Source organism: Poecilia mexicana, unplaced genomic scaffold, assembly GCF_051168715.1.
Source record: "Poecilia mexicana isolate PSO_F unplaced genomic scaffold, ASM5116871v1 scaffold_2, whole genome shotgun sequence".
Taxonomy (NCBI): Eukaryota; Metazoa; Chordata; class Actinopteri; order Cyprinodontiformes; family Poeciliidae; genus Poecilia; species Poecilia mexicana.
The window spans coordinates 7,847,474-7,859,284 of record NW_028263371.1 but is presented as its reverse complement, the minus strand read 5'-3'; the positions used below and the strand labels follow the sequence as shown (position 1 = coordinate 7,859,284).

The following is an 11,811-nucleotide window of genomic DNA, read 5'->3' as shown; positions in this document are numbered from 1 at the left end:
TTAATGGGGTAAACGTCTCAAAAATGAATTCACTTTTCATCTTAAAGGAATTATTTTTCAAACAGTGCTGATGCTCTTTTTCTGATCTTTGGCTAATTAGGAAAATAAGCATTTTGAGCCTTTTTTAAAAAAAAAAAAAACAACCTTTACTGCCTCATTTTTGTCACTCTTCAAATTATCCTCTTTCTTTGACAGGCAGGAAGGAAGAAATACAATTCTGAAAAACTTTATTCAAAAACTTTAAGCATTGACAACATCTTAAAACGTAGTTCACAAACAGTACCCCTTGCCCAAATGAATAATAATACATGTGACATTCCTACAAAACCAGGCATACCAACAACTAGTTTATAAATATTTATAGCCTCAACTGATTCTTCCAAAAAAAAAAAAACCATGAAGATCTTCATTTGCACATAACATTTATACAGATATGCACATTCTTTGCCCAGTCATCACTGCAACATTTGATGGGTGACATTTCACATTCACAGTTTTACAAAAGCAGGACCCGTGTGTCTCCACTGACGACGACTTGAGGTGAAAATGGGGCTCTGGTTTTATAAAGAGGCTGCAGACGGCAGCAGGAAGGCAGCAGCAAACATCAGGCACAGCGAGAAGATTTCTGGCAGCACCAGCTGGCCTGCAGAAGCTCCTGTAGAAATCATACAGGAAAATGCAGATTATTCAGGAGTGAGAATCACTTAGAGTGGCACTGCAATTTCTTTTTTTTTTTTTTTTTTGAGACAATGATTCTATCTTTTTAAAACCAGATTGTGTACAGACAGGTTTCACAGTTTACATTTCCATGATTCCACATTTTTCTCAGAGTTGTATGGTTTAGATTAACGAGGAAACACTTTGGCTAAAAATTCTGCAAATTCAGCAAGTTTATTACAACTATAAAGTCCTTAGATTTTTTTTTTCTCCACAAAAATCTAAATATCTGACTTTAGAAGATGTCTAATTACTCTTTTTAAATAAATGTGGAGGTAAAAGTGGAACCCAAGTGGTATTATAGGAGGTACTTACTTGTACATGTGGTACTTTCTTTAAACGGGCCCATCAGCTCACTGGTTTTGACAGAACTTAGAAGAGTTGTGCTGACATCCCCTTTAAAGTACACAGAATCAGACAAAATGTTACTGAGGCATTTGTTGAAAATTTTCACTGTACTGATAAAATTGAATTGAATTGGAATGAATTGAATTAATTAGCTGTCCTTTGCTGCACTGTGTAAACCCTCTGTACAGACGCCGCTCTGTTTCCCCCCGGCGAAAGAGGAATGGGCTGAAAATGAGACGCACCAGACACTCAACTCCAGCGTCGGGTTACTGAGCGGGTTTTGGAGGATTTCTAAAGATATTCAATGCCAGTGATTGTTCATTGTCCCGATTTGGGGACTTACAAGCTTCCCAGTTTTAGTGTGGTAGCTTTGAGCACTAATGGGTCCATACCGGCAACTTAAATTTGAAAGTAAATAGAGCATACATCATTCCTAGCTACAATTTACTTCGATTGTTAGTGTCAATTTCTTCCATCTACTTTTACTGCTCGTGTTGTTGTTTTCAGATCAGACAGGTCCCAGAGGTAAAACCCTTTTTGTTTTTAACGGCGACTAATTGCTTGACGAAATACCGTCACAACAACTTGAATGCAACGGGTCGGAACATGTTGACGTCGTTACATCACTGAATCAATACTAACCCGCAGCAAATATGAGCTGCAATGTTTCCCCACAGTTAGTAACCGTAACAACGTCAAGCTCTAAACATCTGAGATGCATTTTGACTGTATTACACGTGCAGTCTGAGAATACGGCGGCATTAGTGGTCCTTCTGTGGCCTCACATATTCTCACATTACAACCACACCCTTCAATGCATCTGATTGGGATTTTTATCTGATCAACAAGTGCTGCATGGCTGTAAAGTGGAAGAAAAATGATGGTGGTGGTTGTTTTCCGATATCTCGCCAAGTAAAAAGGATGAGGTCGTGTGTGAGAAATGTACAGCATTAAACGGAAAAGCAGCCAAAAATATTCATAGCAAGTCTGGATTAGTTGCAGACATCTACAGCTTAAGTGTGTTGACAAAACAACTACAGGCTATGCACTCCACAAATCTGGCTCTATGGAAGCGCAACCCTGACAGAAAGCCTCAAGTTTGAAATCAACAAGCCAATTAGCAGACAGAGCAAACAAATGGATGTCACACTTTCTTTGTATTTGCAAAATAGCTTAAAAGCTACCAATCTTCCTTCCACTTCATTGTCATGCATGACTTTGTGGTGGTTTATCACATAAAATCTCAGTTAAATTTATAGTCGTAACATAATAAAATCTCAAACGGTTAAAGGGGTGTTGATACTTTTGTAGGAGGAATTATTTCTGGCCTTTTGACTTATTTAAATAGCTTGTCTGATAGTCGTTGGTGTGTTGCAAGTACAACACAAAGAGGATGCTGTGTTTTTGTACACTAATGTCGTTTTCCTCCTTACCCGACACCATGAAGTTGACTGTTTGGCACTGGCCGTTTTCTGTAACGTTTGTAGAGCCGGGCAAGATGGTTATCCTCGCCATTTCTGCCTGCAGAACATTTGCGACTCTCCTTCGGAAATCATACCTGGGTATAAATAGAAATGAATAACTTTTAGTCTTGTGAGAGCAAATAACCAAATTCAGACCAAAAAAATCCTCCTTGACTGTTCAGTTCTTCTCAAAACTCAACCAAAAACTCAACCAAACATAGCAACGGCTTAACCCATAAATGTGTGTTTGTACCAACATAATGACACTGATCCCTTTTGTTTCCAGATTACCACTTTTTGCTTGCAATAAAAATATTAATAAAGTTGCATATTGCACAACATCTATCTCTGCATACTTCCTGATTTAACTGGGTTCTTGTCTGAAGGAAACCTAACTCAGTCTCTCCAGCTGTAACAGAACAATAGATTCAAACTGGGACTCAAGACAATAAAATCTTTCAAACAATGCAATTTAGGAGTAAGGCATAAAACTCGCAATATGTTAGATAATTTCTAAATTAATTTAAATAGACAGAATGAGTGTTTTTATAAATAATCCTGTTTTTACCAGGTGAATTCTTATAGAAATCAGGATAGTTTGTTACTCACCGGCTAAAGGAGCTCACATTGGGAAAGGTCTGCTCTGCGAACTGGGATTCTGGGAGGATGTCGGCACACGCAAGGATGCTGTTACCACTCTTCAACACAAGAGACCTGTAGACAACTTGGATCAAATATAGAATATCAAGTCAGACATTTTACTAAACTCAACAAAATGAATAAAAGCTAGTGGAAGATGACATGGTGAATGGCAGAAAAGGATTGTTGTACATGTACATGTCTGTTGTACGGACACTGATTTCCAGTCGTCTCACCTGTGTGGTCTCCTGACAGCTGGATGTTGCTGTCAGAGTAAACTTCTCTCCCAACCAGGCTGACATTGCCTTGTCTTTCAGAAAACTCCCCCACCACACAGCTCAGCTGGTTTTGGAGCGAACAGCTGGAGCTCTGGAAGAGGAATAGAAATTACAAAGTTGAATATACAATTACCACGAAAAAAAGAGCCATCCACCATGGGATTAGACAACAAGTACCTGTAGTCCGAGATTACAGGTACTCACCGTACCTGTCATCAGTACTATAAAAATACTTTATATGCTTTATTTCCACAGTTTGATGTAAGAAATTTTTCTCTTTACAAAAAAAAAACAATCAAAAAAAAAAAACAGTGTCCTTTGAAGTGATTGAAGTATTTCTTATAAGATAGGATAAAAACTGGAATGCTCTTAGTTTGCTGCTGTTTCTGTTGGGATTTGGGTTTTTTTCCTGTGTTCTGTTCCCTGTGGGTCTCTGTGGTGTCCTGTCTCTTCTCCTTGATTGTTTCCTAGGTGTGTCTTGTTCTCAGATTACCCTCCCTGTGTATTTAAGTCCACCTGTTGCCTTTGTCTCTTGTCGGTTCCTTGTCAATAGTCGTATGTCACGGTTGTACTGGGAAGTCGAGAAGCTCTCATTTGTCAGTTCTTAGATCAGTTGCTGCCGGTGCTGAGCCTTGTTCTCTGCTCTGCTGTGCTGCCAGTTTCGTGGACTGTTCTGAGCTAAATTCTCGTCATTAATAACATCTTTTCATCTGCATCCTGGGTCTGCCTGCGTTCTACTCACCACCAACACCGCACCTCATGACAGTTTCTTTAAGCAGGGGGTCATTTTAGGCTAAAGTGTTCCTCAAATTATCCTCAGATTGAATTTATTTACATCTGTGTCCCCATTCCCAATCATACCTGTCAATTCTCCCGTTTTGGGTGGGAAACTACCGATTTTTGTCCCCTTTTCCACCGTGCTCGTGCTCCCGTAATATTATTTTCCCATAAATATTCCGCATTATGGGCCCCCCCACTCTTACGTTAGTGCCTCTTCCCATCGGTCTCACGTTAGTTTCAGTTAGTTTCAAAGCAGCACCGGACGGCGACATTTCCCTTATATTCTCAAAGTCAAACTTGACAGGTAATGTCCCCAACAGCCTGCCTCACCTGTGGTTTCATGTTGAAGGGGTTGAAAGTGTCTCCCACGCTGGTGCACAGGCCGCTGGTGGCATTCATTCGGTTGCTTGCGATAAACAGGGAGGCCTTGGGAATCTGTAAGCACGTTTAAAAGATAAACTATGTTTCCGCTGCCTTTATTTGTCGCATTGATGGACATAAATACAAATACACAAATGATTAGGAATAGCAAACAGACATCTAGATACTCCGATCAGTAGTATCAATAACTTGCAGACTATTTGGTGTCTTATACTGTCGCCCCTGAAAATGCCTAAGGAAGTTTTGTTATCAAAGGATTTTGACATTTTTTGTGCATTTCTGAAACTTTCAGTCCCTGACATTAAAGATAGCGGTAGCAGAAATTTGTCACCTTGACTAGTTGATTAGTCTGGGGTATACAATCACTACTAATCCATCTACAAGAAGGTAAAGTGACGACACAAACAGCACCAACTACCTATTTTCATTCATACATGTAAGAACTGTGTTTAACCCTATTACCCTTTACTTACACTTTGACTTGCAGGTGACTTAAGGTCCACATTCAGTGTGACATCACTGCTACTCCCATCAGGAAACATCTGCTGGCGCTTGAAGGGACAGAAACCAAAGGTGCCTGACATTAGTAGACATACAGATTATTGCCAACTGAATAAAGTGATTTATACAGAGAAACTCATTTGATGTGTGAATATCTGTTTTCTTTTTAGTAACTGCTGAGGCACTTCCCAAATTATTTGGCCAGTCCAGAATAACCTCATGTTGTCGTTTCCTCCTTTATAGCTCTGTGGAGGCTTAGGTGTAAAGCAAGACTCAGTGTGGAGCCTCTGGATGGCAGCTGACAGAAACAGCTGATATCAGGGTGAGCCTCAGAGTTTAGTGAACATACATTCACAGTTATGCTAAGCTAAGCTGAAGCCATGCTTCCCATGTTTCCTGTCTGTTTCCTGCCTCTTTACCGTCAGGACGCTCTTTGAGTGCCTGCTATTGTCGTCCCCTCATTATCAGCCTTCTAAATTTTGCACCAGTGAATTTAGATACATTCCTCTGTACATATGGTGCAGTGGTATCTCTATTTTCTTCACAGAAGAGGCAGGCTAATGCAATTTACATATTACTTACATAAGCTACAATATATACTGTAGTTTCGGATTAAAAGGTGATAAATTCAAGTGTGTATACGCACACTTTATTACCACAGAACATCTCTTATCCCTGTTTCGGGCCTAAAACCACGTGAGCCACAGCTTGCACATTTTTCTTTTGTGGTGCAGAAAAAAAAACAACAACTAAATGCCCGTACAATACGGTTTTGGCTTTGGTTCTCAAACCAAAGACAATACAGAATTGTCTGAAATCAGACAATGTTGGCATCCTGCAGCAAACAAGTAGCAGATCAGATAAAGGTAATTATGTGTTTTTTACCAGTGTGATTGTCCCAGTCACTACTCCATTAAATGTAGCCTTGGCAAGTGTCCATTGTCCTTTTGTATTTGTGTCTGATAAGACATCTGCACACACCATCCTGTAGAGAAAACACAAACACCTTCATGAGATGGGCTCGAAATAACCAAGCCCAGCAGGTCCAATCCTGTTGGATTTTTTTGTTACAATATTCTGGTTAGTAATCTTCTCTAAAAGAGGAACATACAGTATCTTAGTATTGTAACACAAAACACCCATGATTAAAAGATCATGGCTTGAGGATTCACACAGGTACCCTCAATGGATTGGGATGATATGATACTGTGGCCAGATTAGGGTGCATCTTGGATTTCTCTTTCATCTGTAAAGGCATCAGTGTGTTTTAATTTTACACCTTCCTGACATTTTTTATGGCCTTTTCCATTTTATTAAATGTTTTCAGGAGGATAAGTACTTCCTGTTCTTTGGCAGAACTTTGAACCATTGATCTTTTGCACAAGGAATTTGTGGTTAGAGTGAAAATGCTACTACCCAGTTCTTTTTAAGAAGAAGGAACCTGTGGTAATACTCGGCAAAACATTTCATAACTTCTACCTCTCTGTTTCCTTATTATCAAACTTGAATGCTTGTTGGTTCTTACCGTGATCCATTGGTGTAGTGGACTACGACAGATCTTCCCATGATGCTGTAAGGTCCAGTAAGCGGCATGTTAGGGTCCATGTACATAGCGTCAAAGTTATTCTGGCCAGTAAGCATCCCAAACTTCCCACTGATGTCCCCTATCTCATATTGGTCCACGGTGCCCACACCCGGTGAGGGAGAACTAGATGTGTTCCAGGCCAGTGGGTTAAAGTGGCCAAGGATGTTTGCATTTGAGCAAGGATCACTGCTGCCAACAATAATGGGCAAGATGTGGACGTGGTAGCCTCCAGCTAAGGACTGCAGGTTTTTTAAGGACACAGTGATTTCTGTAGGACCTTGAGGGGCAGCTTGGGAGAATCTCACCTGGCCGCTGGATGATCCAGGGCCAAACCATGTCCCTAACCTGGCTGTAGGGACCCGGACTTCAGTAACATTGGCACAAGCGATCCTCGGGCCTCCCCTTTCTGCTTCATGGATGACCACAGAACGACCAGTAATGCCAGATATGTCTAACCACGAAGTGACGTCAGTGAAAAAGTGTTTGGATTTGACGCCACCTATGTCGGTGTCAAGATTAATGGTGGTATGTTTGTTGGCGAGGTCGCCGGCCTCACAACATAGGGGGCAGGATGGTTTGCAGTGAAGGGCATAGCTGCTATCAGTTGTGCTGATCTTAAAAGGATTCCAGTGGCCTCCTGTTGTGATACACCTCCCTTCGTCATCATCCCTCTCTGAGCTAATGGGGAATACATGAACGTGCCAGTTATGGTGTTGAGTCGTTATTGTTGTGGGATCTCCGTACGACAGATCCATAAAGATGGACACATCTGACAAGGGATTGTTCACCAACTGAGTAAAGATAATCTTTCCCACCACAGGGGTCTGAAACGTGGCACTGGCTACTGTCACTGCACCAGGATAGCCAATGCTAGCACACACGTACCTTTCACCATTGACCAGGTGAATCACAACTGAGCGACCTACAATGCTGTTCTGTCCAAACAGAGGAAGGTTGAAGTCAGTAAATGTCATATCCAATGCATTTCTTCCTGTAAGGAACATGTGTTTGCCACTCAGGTCACCTGTCTCATACTTGTCATGAGTTGATCCAGGCCCTGCAGGGTATGTTTCAGAAGTTGTGTCAACAGCAAACGGATTCCAGTGTCCACCCACATTATCATTTGAGCATTGGCCTGACCTGACTGAAGGGACAGGAAAATTGTGGACGTGGTAGGGGCCAACTAATTCCCTTAAGTTTGCCAGATTCACGCTAAGCTGTGTCACGTCAAACGGTGAAGCCTGACGGAAGTTGAAATATCCACTGATTCCTCTCATGTTCATGACAGCTCTCACTTCTTTCTCTAGCATGTTGTATACCTGAGCACACTTGTAACTGGACCCTACCCTGAGGAGAAGATACGAGTACAGTCTAAAGCTACTAAAATCCAGACGGGATTTCTGAGGACTCAGAGGGTTTCCGACTTTCACACTTCCCAGATTTGTTAAAGATGCTTCATCTAATCTATCAAGCAGTATGGTACAATTAGCTTCTGTACTTGTGGATCCAAAGATGTTGATGTCGATTTCTGGGGCATTCACCTGACCAATAGTCACGAGGTCAGCAAGAAGCCTAGGGTTGGCATTATTTACATTAGCACGTATGTAAATATTACCAGCAACAGACTCTGTGAATCTCGCCTGGCGAGTCAGTCGTGTCTGACCTTGACTTACAACTGTGCATATTTTAATGCCGTTACATGTCTCCAAAGACAGTGAGAGGTCATCCAAGTTTGATATTTGTCCAAAGAGAAGTGACACATTGATGGGAGAGGCGGAGGAAGGATCGCCAGTGAAGGTGAAGACGCTGACACCAATGTTTGCCTCAGAGCAGGGCTCAGCGAAGTGGCCGTACATGACGGGGAACACAGTGAGGGAAATGTTTACTGCAGAGCAGGATCCTGCACCTGACACGTTTAAGGTGGCTGTCTGGTTGTTGGAGTCAAACTGCACTTGGCCTGTGACTCCTCCCATGTTTAAAGGTGCTAAAAATGTGGCACAGGAAATTAAATCTGAAAAAGACAAGATAAGGAGGAGACCTATTGTTAACAACCATTATCTAACTCTTTGAGTCTTACTGTTGCTTCATTTTTAACAGGTACCTCGTCAATATGTGCTTAGTCAGTTTTCTAATAGAGTTATGGGATCCATTGTTAGTAATAAACAACGAATGAAATCCACCGGTTTCTTTTGTCGAACTGTTTTAACATGATTAAAAATGTTCAAAATTCCCTAAAAGCTTTAAAATAATTTAAATAATGATCAAATAATTTCACGTTTTCAGTATCCATCCAGAGAGAACTTAAAGTTTCTTCATATGCCTTGCAACAAACTGAGGGTTGGATTTCAACTACTGTCTGCAATATAATTTGTTTTTCTAAGACATACTGAAAGTTTGTGGCTAAAACTGAAACTATGTGAATACAGTTCCTACATTCAACAGCATAATGTGAGTGTAGGCTTAAAACACTAACTTAAGAACATTTACTCTTTAGACATATGCCAAGGGGGAAAAAAACTCTTCACATAACTGTCCAAATGAAAATACTCATTTAGCTAACTGTATCTTTTTGCTGAATTTAAATGAACCCATTTAAATTTAATGGAATCCATTTCAAGTGGGATTTATAACCAACAGCTGCAATGATCTGGCAGATATAGAAACAAAGCTTTTGGTTTCATCCTAATCTTATCTGAAGCTGTACAAAGTAAAACAGTGGGGTCCGATTTCAGACCGGGGAGGGTCAAGTTCTGTATGCATTAGAGGTTTTCCTGCTTCAACGCACCTGAATTCCCTCCAAAGCATTTTGTCAAGTTCTGCTGAGGCCTGATAAGGACCCATTCATTTAAATCAGGGATGTGGAACCAGGGGAACATCCAAAATATTCAGAATATTGACTCTTCTGGATCAAAATTTCACTTGATAATTCACCATTATACACTAACTAAAACACATTCGTTTCATTTAGGACGGCATGCTGAGAAAATATGCTTTCACGGCAATGTCGATATAACATAGGCCACCGAAAAATTTTGTATGGGATGGAGAAATAATAATAGTTTTTAAAAAAAAATCAAGTGTGAGTCAGGATGTTGTCTTTATTCTAAATCCAGTTTCATTTGCTGTTTACAAAAGCCCTGTTTTTTTTTTTAGTAAATAAAATCAACACACTTAGACATAAAAAAAAAACGCATTTTTTTATTCAGTATGATGTCATTGCTGGTTTAGAGTGGGCTCACACACTGGTATCATAACCTCACTCCTGTCTCCACTCCCAAACATTCAAACACATCACTCAGGAAAAAGGAAAAAAGAAAAAGTTATTAACTTGTGAAATCCAAGTTCCTATCTCTAGTAAAGACGATACCTCACTAATGTTTTCTCTTATTGGTTTCAGGATGAAGCACAGAGATGAAGTTGTTTGCAACATGACAGATGGGCTCCTTTGTTAATTCTTCAGTTTCTCTTCTGCATAACATGTAGAAGCCACATTTTAAACATTGTGTCCACAATGTGACCCAGATGGTTTTGTCATTTGATATCTAGGTGAGGGATCCTTTTCATTGATGCGGAAGAAGAAGGAGTTAGCAATTTAGACAGTTTCCCTGTGGCATCAAGTTGAGCTGCATTATCACAGCAGCAAGTTTTCATCCTGAAAACTGAGGGGATGATGCAACAAATGCACGGCTCTCAGAAAAAAGTTAAACATTACAAAATACTCATTCACAGTTTTGAACCAAAAGTCTCCGGACACGTGCCGCCGAGTGATAAGCAACCAAAATATAAAAAAAACGTCTCTCAGTAAATAACAGTTGTGAAATCCTCTGCATAAACCCATGATTTAAAACAGTTCAGGGTGTCTTAATTACTGCTATGACTCGCTTTCAAAAGACAAAAAAAAGAAAAGGAAAAAAAAGAAATTACTCACCCAGTGCAGCAAACAGCAGGGCCGCTCTGAAAAGGCACATTTTGGCAGAGAAGTTACAAGCCGAATCAAAACCTCTGTGCAGACATGTGAGCTGGGATGTTCAAGGTGAGGAAAATGATGCAGAATCTGTGCGTGTGTCTCTATAAAAGCACATCAACTGTGGCTGTACTGTGCAGCCTCCCCTTTGCTTTTTTTCTTATTTTTATTTTTTTTTATCTGGGACAGCCTGTGATTGGCCTGCATGGTAAAATGCCTCCTGAGGGGCGGGAGGAGGAGGAAACCGGCGGAGATGGCATACATCTGCTTTGGTTAAAAATAGAGGTGGAGGAGGGAAAAAAATACAGCTGAATGAGTTGAAGGTTTCCCCCTGAGAGATTCATGCTTTAAAATGTAATAATAATAAAAAAGGCATTCAGTTTACTCAAGGTTTGTCTTAATGTCATGTTTATTTTTTTATTTTATTTTATTTATTTATTTTTGTATTTTAAAAGCAAAGTTAAAAGAAGAACAGAAAAGGAAGCTGGTTTCAAACTTGAGGTACAGTTTTGAAATTTGCGTGAGAAGCTGCCGAAAAATAAAATCCCACGTCCGCATTTGAGTATGGTCGAAAACATCGGGGTTTGTTCTGAGCATATATGAAATTAAAAGCGAAGCAGAGAGGATTCTTCAACAATTTGTACCCGGCTAGCACTGAATGTTCGGAGGACGTCCGCTGAACGTCCGCTGACGTTTGATCGACGTCCAAATGAAACGTCACTAGACGTCCGGAGGACTTTGAGTTGAACGTCCGCCGGACGTTCGTGAGGACGTTTTCCGGACTCAAAATTGACCAAAATTAGACAACTTTCAGCAGACTTTCGCATTTTATTCGAAATATGGTTCTGGAAATATAGCAGCAACTTTCATTTCTAATGCAAGGTTTTGATGTGGAACAGTTGTGTTCCATTTCCTAGGGATATTAATCCAATCTTGTGACAAATTGAAAAATGTATTACAAAAACTTAACGGTTTGCAAAGGATTTGTTAATTTACAGACTTAACGGTGAAGACTACCAAGACAAAATATAACACAGGAGCACTTTTTTTTTTAAGTTAAGTGGTACAGCATCAATTTGGTTTTCAGAAGACAGTATTTTCAAAATCAACCATTGCTTAAAAATATCATTTAAAAATGTAATTTAAAAAAAGATA

General features: G+C 40.2%; 1 protein-coding gene across 1 annotated transcript; it reads right to left on the bottom strand.

The window, feature by feature from the left end:
• Positions 1 to 210: 210 nt before the first annotated feature.
• On the bottom strand, positions 211 to 10,773 carry LOC106925297 (uncharacterized). Its single transcript, XM_014999559.2, has 10 exons — positions 10,621 to 10,773; positions 6,633 to 8,703; positions 5,993 to 6,092; positions 5,080 to 5,157; positions 4,556 to 4,660; positions 3,404 to 3,536; positions 3,138 to 3,252; positions 2,499 to 2,623; positions 1,033 to 1,113; positions 211 to 655 (listed from the first exon to the last, which is right to left on the bottom strand). Exons 1-10 carry the CDS (start codon positions 10,658 to 10,660, stop codon positions 561 to 563), a joined length of 2,943 nt encoding a protein of 980 aa, XP_014855045.2. The 5' UTR covers positions 10,661 to 10,773; the 3' UTR covers positions 211 to 560.
• Between the last annotated feature and the right edge of the window lie 1,038 nt (positions 10,774 to 11,811).